We start from the raw sequence: 16,352 nt of genomic DNA, 5'->3' as shown, positions 1-16,352 counted from the left end.
AAACAAATATCCCAGTTCTGAAATAAAGTTTCTATAATCATATAATTGCCTCACATATATCGGAGTAATTGTGTTTATTGAACTGGTACTTTTCACATGTCTGATCTTATAATCCTAATTCTGTTGCATGACGCTTTTATTTTACACGGATTTTGTTTGTTTGTTTGTTTTTGAATTTCGCACAAAGCTACTCGAGGGCTATCTGTGCTAGCCGTCCCTAATTTAGAAGTGTAAGACTAGAGGGAAGGCAGCTAGTCATCACCACCCACCGCCAACTCTTGGGCTACTCTTTTACCAACGAAAAGTGGGATTGATCGTAACATTATAACGCCCCCACGGCTGGAAGGGCGAGCATGTTTGGCGCGACGGGAATGCGAACCCGCGACCCTCAGACTACGAGTCGCACGCCTTAACACGTTGGCCATGTCGGGCCTACACGGATTTAAAGAGGCCTGAACATCACAGTCTATTTTTATTCGGTCTGTAACCAACTGTTCGGAGGGGGTCAGGCGTACAATCAAGTGGAGTCTAACGAGCAGTTACGTAGTTGAAATAGACTCTTTATACATCTAAAGGCTCCTGGGTTTACACTGAAAGAAGACAGAGAAGATGCCTTTTGTTGGACGTTTATAAAATATTTTCTCACGAGTTTGAAAAGTTTTGGCCAGTTCGTCTTGGTAATATTAAAGGTGATAAAATGAGCCAAAACGTATTGACTGTAGTTTTAACCCGGGATGGCCCGTTCATGCCTTGGGGTTTTCGGCTTCAAGGAGGAAGTGACCTGGATCACCCTTTAACTATTAAAAGGGTAGGAAATTCTTAGATTAGATTTTCCTTATAATTTTTAAGTTAATTGCTTGTGTTCATTGTTTTTGTACGTATGTACGTCTTCTTGGTGTAACAATCGAACCTTAGAGTAAGCTTAAAAATTTTTAAACGGGGGGTTCTATTTTAGTGTTTCAAGCCCCTGCTCCCCAAAGCGCCAAAACCTATTTATAGATGAAAAAGACTTTTTTTTTCTTGGAAATTTTTCATTTAATCAAAAGTTCTCTTTCGTTCGGGAAGGCTGTTCGACTTAAAGTGTTTTATATAAAGAAGTTAATAGTTGGTTAAAGTTGGTTTTTCTTTCAATTAACATAAAAAAGGATGAATAATCATCAATTGAATATCTTGAGCTAATCTGTAAAAATATTAAAAACTAGAAAATATTTCCACGCAAACTAAACATTTATTATATCAAACGTGTTAGTTTTAACAATTATTTGCAAGGAATAGTTAATAACTTTTTCAATGTGTTTATAAAATGTTCTTAGTACCTGGTACTGATAAATATTTTTTACATAATGTATTTGGATTCTAATTAATTATTCACCAAGGAGTTTTGTAGTGTATAATATGATCTACTGGAAGTGGGGTATGTGGGGGAAAACCTGCTTTTCAGGAACTGATTAGAAAAGAACTTAAGGCAGAAATACTCCTACTTTTCAAATTTTTGTTCATCTCTTGATGCTTAATAATGTCTACTGTTAGTATTACTGATAACCCTTGTTGTGTTATATTCCTATACTTATAAATCACGATAAGTTCCTGTTTTTACGAGAGGATCAAACTCGATGTTCTTAAAGCATTTTATTGCATCAACATTATGAAAGGTTATTTTTGTTTTAGACTCTTAACTAGCACGTGAAGAATATCGAATGTTGATATCAGATACATTAACATGTTTTGTATCTTTAATTAGTAATAAGTATCCTAGATACGCTACTACTATGTGTTGTACCGTTGACTAATGACAATAATGTTAGATACAATAACATGCGTTATATTATTAATCAATCACAAGAATTTGGAGGTAGAATGTATTTGATTTATGTTTTAGGCTTATTCTGTGAGTTTACACAAAGGTTAGTTGCATTCAGCCCTCTCAAATTTTGAGCTGATAGATTAGAGAGAGCATCCGATCAACAGAACCCACCAATAACTTTTGGCTCTTCTTGTTTGATCGAATAGTGTGACTTGACTACCACTCTTATAGGCACCCACGGCTCCAAAGTAAGTATAAAGTTCATTGTGTGAGAAAACGAAATCATGAATCCTCGGATTTACAAACCGAGTCGATAATCACTGGGGCAAGTCAAGGTGTTAGAAAATATACCATTTAGGAGTTTTTAAGAAGTATGAATCTAGACACATTTGGATATATTTATCAAAATAATCTTATAGAAGCTGTTAGTAAATCAGTTAAAGCACAATCACATCATATAGACGAGATCAATTCTATATGTTAACTTCTAGAAAATCTGAAAATTGTTTAGTTATTTCTCTGACTTAAAAATAAAAACCTTTTTTTTTTCCGTATTGCAATGTCCACATATATAAATACAGGGAGTAGGTCCGCCCTTTTTTACACAATATTTCTCAAACTTTAATAAGCTGTGAATGCATTATAGGTGCGACGATCAATTCTTTAGTAAAGATGATGGGTGGAAAGGTGCAGTTGACTGGTTGCCTTCCCTTTGGTCAATTGTCTCAAATTAATGACTGCAGAATACACCCTTGGTAGCTTTGCCAGAAATAGAAACATATGAAAAATTACAACCAATCACATGAGAGCATTCTGTGAGTACTTTTTTTACCAGTTGTTTGATGCAGCTCTTTTCAACGCAAGAAAATGACCTATAGCGCTCAAAATAACGAGAAATGCTCAGCAATTTACTAATACGCATGCGCAAACTTCTCGTTAAGAGTCGAAGAACTTCATTAAATTACCAGAATTGTAAATAAGAGAATTGAACTTTCCAGTCTCGTTTAAATAATTTAATTATTCAAAAATCCCATTAGATTTTTTCTCCTAAACCTAAAGTGAGAAAGATGGGTGTTTACTCCTTTTCGTGTATATAAAAGTATATTACAAAAGTTGTTATGACAATAACTTTAATTATTAGCGATTTGCTTCTTTTCTTATAGTATGACAAGATATATACAAAACGATATAACTATATTTCGATTTGTTTTGTATCCGGACGTGGCTCAATGGTTAGTGTGCCAGGTGGTATATATAAAAGAGCATGGTTCGCGTCCGTTAATGGACATTCATAATAAATAACAGACCTGCACGTTGGAGTGTGGGTTAATTATAAAACTGACTGTAAAAAACCTGACTGTTCGATTAGGGTAACTCAAGAGACGTCACTGCTTGTTGATTATATGCTTTTCTCCCAGTCTATCGATTCAAAACTTGGTACGATCTATGCTGACAGAAATAATGTAGCTTTACGCACAAACTTTAGAGGCTACAAGCTATGACTTCTGACGCCCCATAAGTCACTCAAATGGTATCAGTTTTATTACAATATAATTAAAAAAAATTAAACGTTATCATTACCATCAATCTGGAATAGAAAATAAATACAATTATTACATTTAAATATAGCGATTGGCTTTTAATACATAACGAACATCCATTCGCGCCATTAAAGGTCCTTAAACTTTAACTGTAGTTTATTTCATCAAAAATTGTAAAAATAATATAAAGCAAAGGTAACAGGACCAGTGAAGAAATACCTTTGATTTGTCTTGAATGTTTATCTTTGATGGAAATTATTAAAACATTTGCGAAATTCTACAGATAAATTTATGTATTACCAATCCAGCCAACGAAGGAAATCATGTTTAAGTAATCTACCAAACTATATAACGAAAATTTCCTCAGCACAACCTGTAGGTAACAAGTTTGCGAATCCTCGTTCCAGCAAGCATGCTCGCCATTTCGGTCATGGGGGGCATTGTTATGTGTAGGTCAATTCCACTATTGGTTGATAAAAGAGTAGCCTAAAGTTGGCGGTGATCGCTATCTACCCTAGTCATCCCCAGTTATTTAGCAGTAAAAGACTAGAGGGTATGCGGCTAATGCTCGTGTAGGTTTGCGCGAAATTCATAACAATTAAACAAAATAACACTACATATATGTAAAACGGCTCGTTTGGGTTGAGAAAATATTTTACGTGGAGGAGCGAACAACGTTTTGATCTTCTTCGGTCACCGTCAGGTTCACAAAGAAAGAAAAAGGTAACTGATTGGAAGCTGACCACATGTTTGAAAGGGGTTGTGTAACTGAGTGTCGGAATGTAGAGGGCGTGCTTAGATGTTTGAATATATAATTTTATATTATTTATTTTATTATTATTATTTATTATATTATTTTTAATATAGGTATAAAGGTGTTCCTTTGTATTGGTTTATTTTGGGCTTGAGTTGTTGTGTAAGTAAGGCTTCTTTAATTTTGCGTTTGCTTATGTTTGTTTCTTTATTTAGTATTTGAGTGTTTTCTATGGTTATGTTGTGTTTATTTGACTTGCAGTGTTCGAAAACGTGTGAAGGTGACATTTTGTGTTCTTTCATTCTGACTTCCATTTTTCTACTTGTTTCTCCAATACAGAAGTCGTTGCAGTTTCTACATTGTATTTTATAAATAATGTTGGTGTGGTGTTTGTCAGTGTAGTTTTTACATTGTATAGACCTTAGTTTTGTGCCTGGTTTTTGAATAAATTTGGTATTAACTAGAATGTCATATTTTGTTACTAGTTTTTGCCAAATGTTGGTTATTTTTCTGCTGATGTCGGGAATATATGGTATGCAGCAGTATATGGTTTCGTGATTTTTTGATTCGTGAGATATATTTACTTTCGTTGGTTGATTTTGCTTTATGTCTATGTGTCTGCATATAATGCTTTCTATGGTTTGTGGAGGAAACTTATTGATGTTGATGAAGTATTGTTTTATTTTGTCTAATTCATCATTAATTTTATCTGGTGATCATCGTTTTATGGCTGTGTTTATGTGGTTTCTTAGTATGTTGAGTTTTTTTTTGTATAATTGCTGATTCAAGCATTTGCTATTTCATTCATGTGTAATTCCCACAAGCAATTGGGAAATAACACTTTCTGCCCGGGAACAAGAAAAAGTAAAAATTTTGTTACGTACTGGACCAAACATTCCTTGGGATTCAGCACACGAAACAAAACAAAAACTCAACATACTAAGAAACCACATAAACACAGCCATAAAACACGTAATTGACTGTGAAAACTGTAAGTCTGTGCCAAAATGGCATAAACGAATTTAAGAAATTTGTTTGTTTCGAATTTCGCGTGAAACCACACGAGGGCCCTCTTTCCCTAATTTTGCAGTGGGAAGCAATTTTACTAGAGTGAAGGCAACTAGTCATCACTATCCACCGCCAACTCTTGGGCTATTCTTTTACCGCCACATTATAATCTCTCAACAGCCGAAGGGGCGAGCATAGTTGGTGCGACAGGGATGCGAACTTGTGCCCTTTGAATTACGAGTTAAGCGCCTTAACCATTTGGCTATGCCAGGATTTAGAAAATATAACCAACACTTACTTATAAAACTTTGCAGATTACATTTCTTCAAACGTTTTTGTTTCTATTCAAAAAATAAAGTGTTGCTTAATGAATTTCGGTTCTGCTTACAAATGGAATATTTGATAAACACTAAACCTTTCACAACTTATATATGTAAAAACGGCTGGTTTTTTTTCAAGATGACCGAAGAAAGTCGAAACGTTGTTCGCTTCTCCACATAAAAAAATTTCTCAACCCAAGCCACCCGTTTTTACATCTATATTTCTCTACAAGTGGGGTTTTTCGTCATCACTGATTACTTTTACAACTTAGTTTAAAGATGCTACAAAAGAAATTGATATCATTAATGGCTTTTGGTTTTTTTTTTATAAATAACGGCTAGGACCAATTACCAAATTTGAATCACAACTGATGGTTCGTTTCTTTTGAACTGCTCATCAGTAGCATTGATTTAAAATTGGGAACAGTGTAAAGAAAGCATCTATTAATGCTAAAGCTAACAACCAAGCAATACACTAGAAGTAATATCCATTGTTAATAAATTTAACCATATTTCACGAATTCGTAGTTAAAGATAAACATCTGATCCCTCTTTAAAAAATTATTTGACCGAATTTAAACATTTATAATTTGTGTTTTTCTGTCAAAATAAGGATCTCTTCGTATTTTCGGACAGAAACAAATAACACTGTTTAACCTTACTTTGTAAAATAAAGCAGTTTGTTATGGATTGTATTTCATTTATTATATAGTTATAGAGGAAAAGTTCAGTAAGAGTCAATTAACATGAGAACATTTAATAATTAAAAACATACATTTTAACGTGAAACAGATTCGTATATTAAATATAGAATTTAGCCAATTTTTAAGATAAAACAACTATTTCAAAACATTATTTCTTACTGGTTAAGTTATTTGACGTGTGCAAGAAAAAACCTTCGCAAGTTTTTAGTTATAGAATTAAATCGTTTTATTTTTATAATAATATATTGACATTACATATTATACCATTTTTCAATAGTTAAACTAACCATTTGACCTCAATGACTACTTCATAAAAAATATAATATATTTTTACCGCTAAATGATATCGGTATTAGAAACTAACTGGGAAAAACGAATTACAGGAACTTTAGGCTACTTTCCAAATTTTTCCGTTGATGTAAAGAAAACGTAGTGAAATACGGTAACAAATTAAGCTACGAACCGCGAAGCTTTCTGATATTACTCGAGTTGGGGCGTCGTACAATATTCGTTGTGAAACTACTTTTCGGGCGCTAGGAGAAGTGCCTAATCAGCAAGATTTTTGACGACGAAAGAATGTTCCAGAAGAGAGTTTGGCACAAAATCGGTTTTTAAATGCGAAAAGATCAGTTGAGATTCTTTAAATAGCGGAGTAGCTTGCTATGTGACTAGGGACTGTAATCTGTGCTTCTTAGATCACAACTGGTTTTACAGAAAGTCAACATATGGTGTGAAATAAATCAGATAGAAGATACAAACAAGGTACTTCATAAACTTATCACATCTTTAGTATGATAGAAATATTTTTTCCATAAATTTATCTTGCAATCTGTCTTTCAGCATATTTCTTTTTTTCAATTTATAATTCTTAATTATTTTTTGCTCCCAGTGGCTCAGCGGTATGTCTGCGGATTTACAACGCTAACAATTGGGTTTCGATACCCGTGGTGGGCAGAGCCGAGATAGCCCATTGAGTAGCTTTGTGCTTAGTTCAAAACAACAAAACCAACAACTTATTTTTTGTTCAGTTATCCCTTCCCTTTCTAGTATTTCACTGTTAACCCCTTGGAAGAGGAAAAGGAACAAGATAAGTGACGTAATGTGAGGGGTCTGATTCTAACGCATCTCCTTTGTTGCTTCTCAGGGTGCTTTTAAAGTGTGAAAAACATGAAAAAAAAGCACAGGAACAACAGGGTACTTCTGGGATGGTTGTGTAGGATGTTCACTCCGAGTATCAAAAGGGTGTTAGAATCGAACACCACTTATTTATGAGAATCTCCACAGGCCACCCTTCTGGTTCATATCTGTTTTGTTTCTACCAGTTCACATTAAGACAGATACAAATAGTACATTAATTTTTCCATCAAAGAAGAGAAGAACGGTAAGGCTTGGTGATCAAAGGACTATATCAGAGTTAGTATTCAAGTAGTGTATTATTGAAATACATATAAAAAAGTGAATTCATGACCCCCGCTGCCACAGCGGTAAGCCTACGGATTTACAACGCTAAAATCAGGGGTTCGATTCCCCTAGGTGAAGTCAAAAGATAACCCAATGTGGCTTTGCTGTAAGAAACACACTCAAACGCACACACAGGTAGTGGGTCAGCAGAAATAAAGTATTGGATGTTTACTCTTGTTAAGAGAGAGAATTGTAGTGTACAAAAATGTAATTCATGTCATGTAAAGCGTGAAAGTTGTCACCGAGTGTAAAATATCTGTAAAATATTAGTTTTTCTATGGTGGTAATGACAGATTAAGTATCAACTTTATAAAACAAACGTTAAATTGTACTATAGTACCCGTAATCACGTTTCGAGGTGATATTAGTTCACAAGTAACAATTAATAAATACGAGACAGTTAACTTTTTTCAAGTGAAAATTTATGGAACAGTTTCTGCACCCTCCACTCAGTGTCACAGTGGTATGTCCTCGAACTTACAATGGGTTGAGACACCAATGGTGGGCAGAATACAGATAGCCCTCTGTGGAGTTTGTGTTTAACTACAAACAAATAACAGAAACAGTTACAATAAAGTTCCAGCAGCGTTACATCAGTGTTACGGAGCTTTCATTTGTTTGTTTATTTGTTTACTTCTTTTTGTGCACAGAGCTGAACAAAGAGCTATTTGTTCTGTGCTCACCACGGGTATCGAAATCCAATTTCTAGCGTTACGGGTACGAGTTCGCTTTATGGAAGATCTATGGATTTAGGAGCTGGAAAACTAGGTTCGAATTCCTGCGATATCACAAAATGTTCTCTACTCTTTCAGCCATTGGAGCGTTATAACAATAACAGTCAGTTCCTTAGCGTGGACTGTGGGTGATTCTGACTGGCTTCTTTTTATTTGTTTAGTAGTTTAAAATTAGTGATGGCGAAAGATTGCCTTCGTAGCTTTGATATAAAATACACAAATAACGCATAAACGTTGTTATGGTTCAACTGTGACTTTCCCAGGAGATTTTTTTCTAAACGTGTTTGGTACTTTATCTATTCATTTCTGTCAGAAGTTTAACATTTCTTTCTATGATAATACTGTATATTTATGTTAGACTTAATAAAAACCTGAGCATTAAAAAGTAGACTTAAGCAATCATAATCTATTCGAGTCAGTGATGACTGATAAAGGTATTAACATACTATTTATGTTAATTAAATATAACAAATTCAATGTTTATTACTTTTGATCCCCTAGTGGCACAGCGGCATGTCTATGGATTTACTATGCTAGAAACCGTGTTGGGCAGAGCACAGAGAGCCCATTGAGTAAACTTGTGCTTAACGTCAAACAAACAAATAATTTATTACGTTTGTATACAATTACACGAAATTGGCGAAATGGTTAAGACACTCGAAGTATTAGGTGTGGTTCGCTAATTGCACTCCGTCCCAAATATGGTTAATCTTTCAACCGCCATATAATTTCTAAAATAACATTAAACTAAATCCCAAGAGTTGGTGGTGGGTGATATTGATTAGCTGACTTATTTTTGTGTTACTGATTCAAGATTAAAAATGGATAACGAACACAAGTAGCTGTCGAATAGCCTTACGCAAATTTAATAAACTTTATAAAATTAGGTAGAATTTGCTTGTGAAAGTATAAACAAAAATCACTTTAGTTGACACGATAACGTTCAAAGTGGACTAATTTTATTTTAAGCATTATATATTAATTATCGATAGTTTTTATAATTTTAGTATCGAATTGGATTAGCTCAGCTGTTGTAACTAAACAAAATTATTTTTAACTGGCACGCAAGTGCACTTTATCATTGAGTTAAGGCTAGTTTTACTTCAAATATCAAATTTTAATTATAAATAAATATATTTTTGATTGGTCAGTTTCAAACACGCATGATCTGTTAGTCCATACTCTGCTATGTCGAAATCAACTAAGTCGAAAACGTTCTAAATATAACTTGCAACTGACTAATAGGTTAAATTTCTCATACAGTTGTAATTTTTTTCGACTACTGGCATCTTTGGAATTCATCGGATGCATATTTTGCTATTTTTTAAGATTCAAAAGTAAGTCATGTTTATTTTTTATATTTTATAAGCCCTGAAGGTAAACGAACTGTAACCGAAATTTGTTTTAATGAATATTGAAGCCTAATTCGTCATTCGTGAGAGTTGACATAAAAGCAACGTACCTGGCAACATGCGATATACAACCACAACTAAACGAAATATAAATTTCACAGCAATAAATGGGGAACTGAAATTAATGCGCACAAATACGAGTCATACTATTTGCAAATTCGTACAAAAGAAGTAGTTAATACCACAGTTATATCTAGACGGGACTCTCTTACAAGTTACAAAACTCTTAATAATTACATTAGACTCGAAATTAAACTACGTACTATACGTTAATAGTATAAAAACCAGAACTGGTAACAAAACAAGTTACATTTGGAGTCTAGCTGGTAACAACCAAGCACTATAAAACATATTAAAAACTTGTAGAAAATAGATGGAACCAGTCCTAGAATATACATGTATAACACGGATCAGTGTAACAAAAAGACTCCAACAAGCTACGTCAAGTATAAAACTATATTTCAACAAAAACAAACGATGAATGAAGTCAGCATTTCCACATAACTATTCAAACATGCCAACTCTATTAGTCAGGCTCTCAGATATCTCGCTTCAATATAATGGTTGTTTGTTTGTTTGTTGTTGTTTTTTATTTCGCGGAAAGCTACACGAGGGCTATCTGTGCTAGCCGTCCCTAATTTAGCAGTGAAAGACTAGAGGGAAGGCAGCTAGTCATCACCATCCACCGCCAACTCTTGGGCTACTCTTTTACCAATGAATAGTGGGATTGATCGTAATATTATAACGCCCCCACGGCTGAAAGGGCGAGCATGTTTAGTGTGACGGGGGATGCGAATTCGCAACTCTCAGATTACGAGTCGCACGCCTTAATACGCTTGGTCATGCCAGGCCTAACAAAAAGACATCAACAAGTATAAAACTATATTTCAACAAAAACAAACGATGACTGAAGTCAGCCTTTCAACATAACTAATCAAACATGCCAACTCTATCAGTCAGGCTCTTAGATATCTCGCTTCAATATAATAAGGAAAATATAAATAAAAATGAACTGATAAGCAAACTAGAGAGATACATAATACATGATGAATATAGTACTTAGAATTTTTCCCTTCTAAACATCATAAATAACAAACATACAGACCAACCAGTGCTAGTCTAACTGAAATCTAGACATAAACCTGTCTCTATTTTAAAAGGGTTTTGCATGTAAAAATAGAATTATGTGTGTCTGTATGTATTACTGCCAAGCCGAACTGTAAAACACGAACTAAAACTGTAGTTATGCATAGATAAAGCTAGTAAAAATGTACCAGCTAACATTACTACATGAACTAGACACGGAATGAAAATGGTATGTTAATTAAAACTGCGGACAACGGATACAATTTAATATACCGTAAGTAACGCAACAACAAAGTAACAAAAGGTTATTTTCTGGGATTTAGTAACAGTGTAAACAAAATAACAATTTGTGAGAGGATTGTTTTGTTTGTTTTTTGAATTTCGCGCAAAGCTACTCGAGGGCTATCTGCGCTAGTCGTCCTTAATTTAGCAGTGTAAAACTAGAGGGAATGCAGCTATTCATCATCACCCACAGTTAACTCTTGAACTACTCTTTTACTAACGAATAGTGGGATTGACCGGAACATAACGCCCCCACGCCTGAAATGACGAGCATGTTTGGTGTGATGAAGATTCGAACCCGCGACCTTCAAATTACGAGTCGAGTGCCTTAACCACCTGGCTATGCCTGGCTGCTTTTTGTGGTAAGTCATTATTAGTATTGGTACACACATGTGTGTACACTTACTAATTTACATAGAGGTATCTAACACTCAGCCCTGAATTTGATTTTTTTGTAGGTAAATATGTGTATATTCCAAACAGAAACCAGTTAAACTATACGAGTTTTGTAACGTTACTGATTTCAATGCCATATGAAACATGTCTTTTACATAACACTTTTATGAGGAAGAAACCTTATACTGCTAGAAACCAGATTTCGACACCCGTGGTGGGCAAAGCACAATTAGTCCTTTGTGTAGCTTTGTGCTTAATTACAAGCAACAACAATAATAATTTGTCTTATATTTATTTCGTTAAAAAAATTCGTATTTTGTAACACTACACCTGTTTATTTTATGATACTTTTAGTAGTTTTTAGTTTTAGACGATTTAATTGAAACCTCAGGGCAAGATTAAGTTCTCGAGGGCCCCTACACACACATATATATATATATACGTGTAAGTAATAAAGTTATGTATGTACAATACTACTTTTACCTGCAACACGCAAAATTAGACGAGTAAAAACAATAAAGCAATAGTACAGAATATTTTTCTATCTATATGTATAATGTATATATGCGTGTGTATTCGTATGTATTATACAAATACATATACACAAATAATATTTCCACGTTGAACATTCAAAATTGACGAGTAAAAACAGTACTGCAATAGCCCCGAATATTTATTTATGTGATATATGTGTTTTAAAATAGTAACTTTGCATTTTAGCAAAATATTACGGATAAACGTGACTTATTGATGAATTATTTCAGGAAATTATCGAGATGAGCTTTCCAAGAAATTCCGCTAGACGTCATCAGCTTGTTGTCTGCGCGTCTGATCTGTCTATTTATAGCTACTGACTTCAATCTAGTCTAGTCGCGCAAGGATAAAAATGCGATCATTATGAAATATGAACACCAATCATCATTGTTTAGTAGAAACGTTTCTGCTGTCTCTTTGAGGACCCCACTTTTGTGGGGAGAAAGGGTACAGTCTATAAACTGGTTAGACATGGAGACAGTTAATATAAAGTGTTAGCACCTCTATTTGTGTATCTATTAGAGATATGAGGGAATTCCAAGACATCAAAAAATAAAATATCTCTCAGTTTTTGAGAGTCACTAGGAGCAATGCACTAAAGATGTTGAAAGTATAAGATCTTATCTCCTTGAAACAGATCTTCTTAGAGCCAGAAGGAAACTTTGCTTACTCCGTATGGTAAACAAAGTGTAATAAGGTCTAAAATTAGATAGACATTTTAATTTTTATAAATGGTAAGGAACGTTTAACCAGCTGTGTTGGAAATAGCTTACGTGGAAACATTTTATATTGAAAGATTAGTGCATATTTAAAATAAAGTTTATAAATGAGAGCATACAAGATATTTCAATGATATCTCTTGAAATATGAACATAAATTATTCTATTCTTGCTTAAAGTTATTCTAAAAGACAACAGCTTGCCTCTGGGTCAACAGTAATTTTGAAGGCTTAAAACGCTAAAAACGGGATGGAACTATATACTGATATATTTTGGAATATTAATAAGCTTAAGCAGGGGGGATTATATAACTTGCTTAAAGAATACTTTGTTGTGATATATTTTTCTTTAATGTTTTATTCTCTTCTAAAAGCAATTAACATTGAGATAAAGAAACTTATTTGATATTTATCTTCAATTTACGGAGATTAAGTACGTTATATTCAAAATATATTTTAGCTAACGTCATTACATTCCTTCTCATGACATCGGATAGTGCTTTATCTAACAACCGTGCATCTTTAGAATAGCACTACAGCGTAGTTTCTGTTGCAAAAGAGTCCATCATAAGGTTTTCATGTCTAAATAACCTTCCCCTCCCTGCATACTGTCATCCATATGGAAAGTAAGGAACAACTTATTGAACAACTATGTTATGAAAGCAGTTTGTGTACGCGTGACTTCAGTCGATTTTTCAGATGAAAGTCCTTTTCTATTTCGTGTACTGTTGTGTAGGGCACAAGGACAGCTTAAGCCACTTACTTTTGTTCTTGCGGGTTACTACCTGGTACAAGACGCAGAACTTTGCTTATCAAAGCTGGGGATCAAAGTTTTGTAGATTTATTTCAAGATGGTCCTGACACCCCATGTTGATCCATATTCCTTTGTTTTCTAATGATTTCAAGTATAACGAATATCCCCATTATGGAAATTTTAAATCTTATCTAAACAGATCTTTATCAGAAGCAATTACTAGTTAGTGGTATGACACTATCTACGAACATAGAAAAATGTCAAAATGTAGTTCTGGTATTTGCTATTTTACCACGATTTAGTACTGGCTCTGGTTAACACGTGTCATGCATATTCAGAACCATTTTCATAATACTCGCTCAATGCTCTGTATAATAGGATTAGAGACTACTTACTTTTAACCAAACAGGTTTCTTCATCTATCAGAATTATATAACAGCAAAAAAATATTGTTACTAACTTTTTTACTTATTTAGGAACGTTAGAAAAGTCGAGATATTAAAATTTAATGTAGTATTTGAAGTTTAAGTCTAACTAATACACTTAACTTTAAAGAATAAAACAATACAAATTTGTTCATTACTTTCCAACGAAATATTGACTTTTCCAATAAATCTATATTGACATTTAAAGGTACAACATTTTAATAATTTTATATTTTATTTTCTCATTTATATTGGAAATAAATAAATTCCTCTGTCAGAGTAATTTATACCGTGTTCCAATGGAATCCTAGTGGTGATTTTTAGAAACTTCTATAAACAGACAGGACATTTGAATTACGGCGATGTGCACAAAAATATTTATTTTGCTCTCAAACTCATATCGCTCTATCAAGATGTGTATGGTATATACTATACGTGATACTCAATACTATTTGCTTTTATTCGTTTGTTTAAGATCAAAGTCAAATTCGATTATCTGTCGTGTTTACGGCTCAGAACCAAACCCCGAATTTAACGTTGTAAGTTCGTAAACTTATCGTTATCCTATGAGGTATTACTGTTTGCTAGACAACTTTAATTAGAGTCGATTTTCGTGAAATGACGCAATTTGGTTTGTTTTGAATTTTGCGCAAAGCTACACGAAGGCTATCTGCGCTAGTCGTCCCTAATTTAGTAGTGTAAGACTAGAAGGAATGCAGCTAATCATCACCACCCACCGCTAACTCTTGGACTACTCTTTACCGACGAATAGTGGGATTGACCATCACATTATGACGCCCCCACGACTGAAAAGACGAGTATGTTTGGTGTGATTGGGATTCAAACCCATGACCTTCGAATTACGAGTCGAGTGCCTTAACCACTTGGCCATGCCGGGCCTATGAAACAACGCGGTGTCGTAGTCTTAGGAATGAAGATATAGTGTTCAGTTTTGGTAAATTTAAGCTTAAAATAGCGTTACTTTTTGTTATCCTGAAAGTGAAACTCAGGGATGCACTTGCAGCACAGGAATGTTTCCAAAACGCCTGTAAGGAAGCTTCTATAGTTAGAAATCTGTGGTGCCAAGTATAAGAAAAATAAAATAAACAACAAAATTAGTAAACGTAATTAGTACGTAGAACTGGATTTAGACCTATCGTCTATCAACACAGTCACCCAAATCGATTTTAGTGTTCTAAGATGAAACAAAAATAGTAATAATACTTTTTTTTTTTTTTTAGGTTTTCCATGAAAAACCCATAAAAATGTTCGTCATTCCTATCAGGGGCCCGGCATGTCATCTGAGGGTCGCGGGTTTGAATCCCCATTGCATAAAACATGCTCGTTCTTTCAGCTGTGGCGACATTATAAAGTAACAGTCAATCCCACTATTCGTTGGTAAAAGAGTAACTCAAGAGTTGCCGGTAGGTGGTGATTACTAGCTACCTTTCCTCTAGTCTTACACTAAGGAGGAAATCTATGGAGTTCACTATTACGGCAGTGCTCCTCTTCAAATTAGGTCACTACAGTTTTCTAATTGAAGACTGATGTTGTTTGTTGGTTAACAAAGCCCACCACAAACTCTTGAATTACGCTAATGGAATAATTGGATTTTAACCTTCATTTTTATAATGCATCAACGGTCCCAAGATGCGAATCCACAAAGGTAGCGTAAGTATGCCCTCGTAATTGCAAGGGAGCCTGAAAGGTCTGAAAATCTTAAGAAATACCAAAAAAAGAGAGAGACACAATTTAATTTGATTGATCTAAAGAACAGTTGCACTATTCTATTAAGGTAACGATATAATTCAGCCAGAATCGTAAATAAAATTATAGAAAAATAACCACTGGGCCTCGTTTACCCCTATAACAAATGAAACAAAAACACTGACAAACGTTTTAACAAAAATGGTCGGCATGGAGGCCAAAAGGTTCACGTGCACCTGTTTAAAACACTACCCTAAAAACAAAAATAATTGAAATTCTATTATTCCAAGTACATTAGTCAAGTTTTCGTTGTCGTAATTTATAAACATGCAAAGAAGTGGGAATAGGTGTTTTTAACCATACACGAGAAAGTTATTTTTTTTTATAGATGGCGTCATTAAGTTGATTCTTCTTTTTCACAGTTTTCACATTAGTTTAAGTTTAAAATTATCAAAGTGTCAATTTAATCAAAAGTAATCACGATTTCGTTGGATACGTATAAACAAGGCTGTTTACAAAATGTCATCCCATTTTGCTGTGAGATTTCTCGCAATATCTAGTTGACATGCGCTCTTTATAAAGGAAGACGTGTTCAATAAAAATCAAGATGGAACTGGAGCGTAAACATTTCACCGTTGATATAAAACCGTCTTTCTGATTTTACAGTAGTCATTAACCACGAAGGGTATACTCGGCGAAACTTTAATGTTAA

General features: G+C 34.1%; 1 protein-coding gene across 7 annotated transcripts in view; it reads left to right on the top strand.

Annotated features, from left to right (window-relative positions):
* Window positions 1-390: 390 nt before the first annotated feature.
* Window positions 391-16,352, top strand: part of LOC143256039 (PDZ and LIM domain protein 3-like) — a 34,269-nt gene continuing 18,307 nt past the window's right edge. The window contains exons 1-2 of one of the 7 annotated variants that reach the window (XM_076512626.1): window positions 478-808; window positions 11,334-11,468. Coding sequence is in view for 2 of the 7 variants with exons in the window: in XM_076512624.1 (XP_076368739.1) it covers window positions 698-808 (111 nt within the window). In the remaining 5 variants the exon portion in view is untranslated. Of the gene's footprint in view, window positions 809-6,597; window positions 6,894-11,333; window positions 11,469-16,352 lie in introns of those variants that run through there. The other 6 variants (XM_076512630.1, XM_076512629.1, XM_076512624.1 and 3 more) reach the window with 6 other exon arrangements.

The sequence above is a fragment of the Tachypleus tridentatus genome, chromosome 7 (assembly GCF_004210375.1).
Source record: "Tachypleus tridentatus isolate NWPU-2018 chromosome 7, ASM421037v1, whole genome shotgun sequence".
NCBI classification, from domain to species: domain Eukaryota; kingdom Metazoa; phylum Arthropoda; class Merostomata; order Xiphosura; family Limulidae; genus Tachypleus; species Tachypleus tridentatus.
The sequence above is the reverse complement of the archived record's forward strand: the minus strand, read 5'-3'. Positions and strand labels throughout refer to the sequence as shown.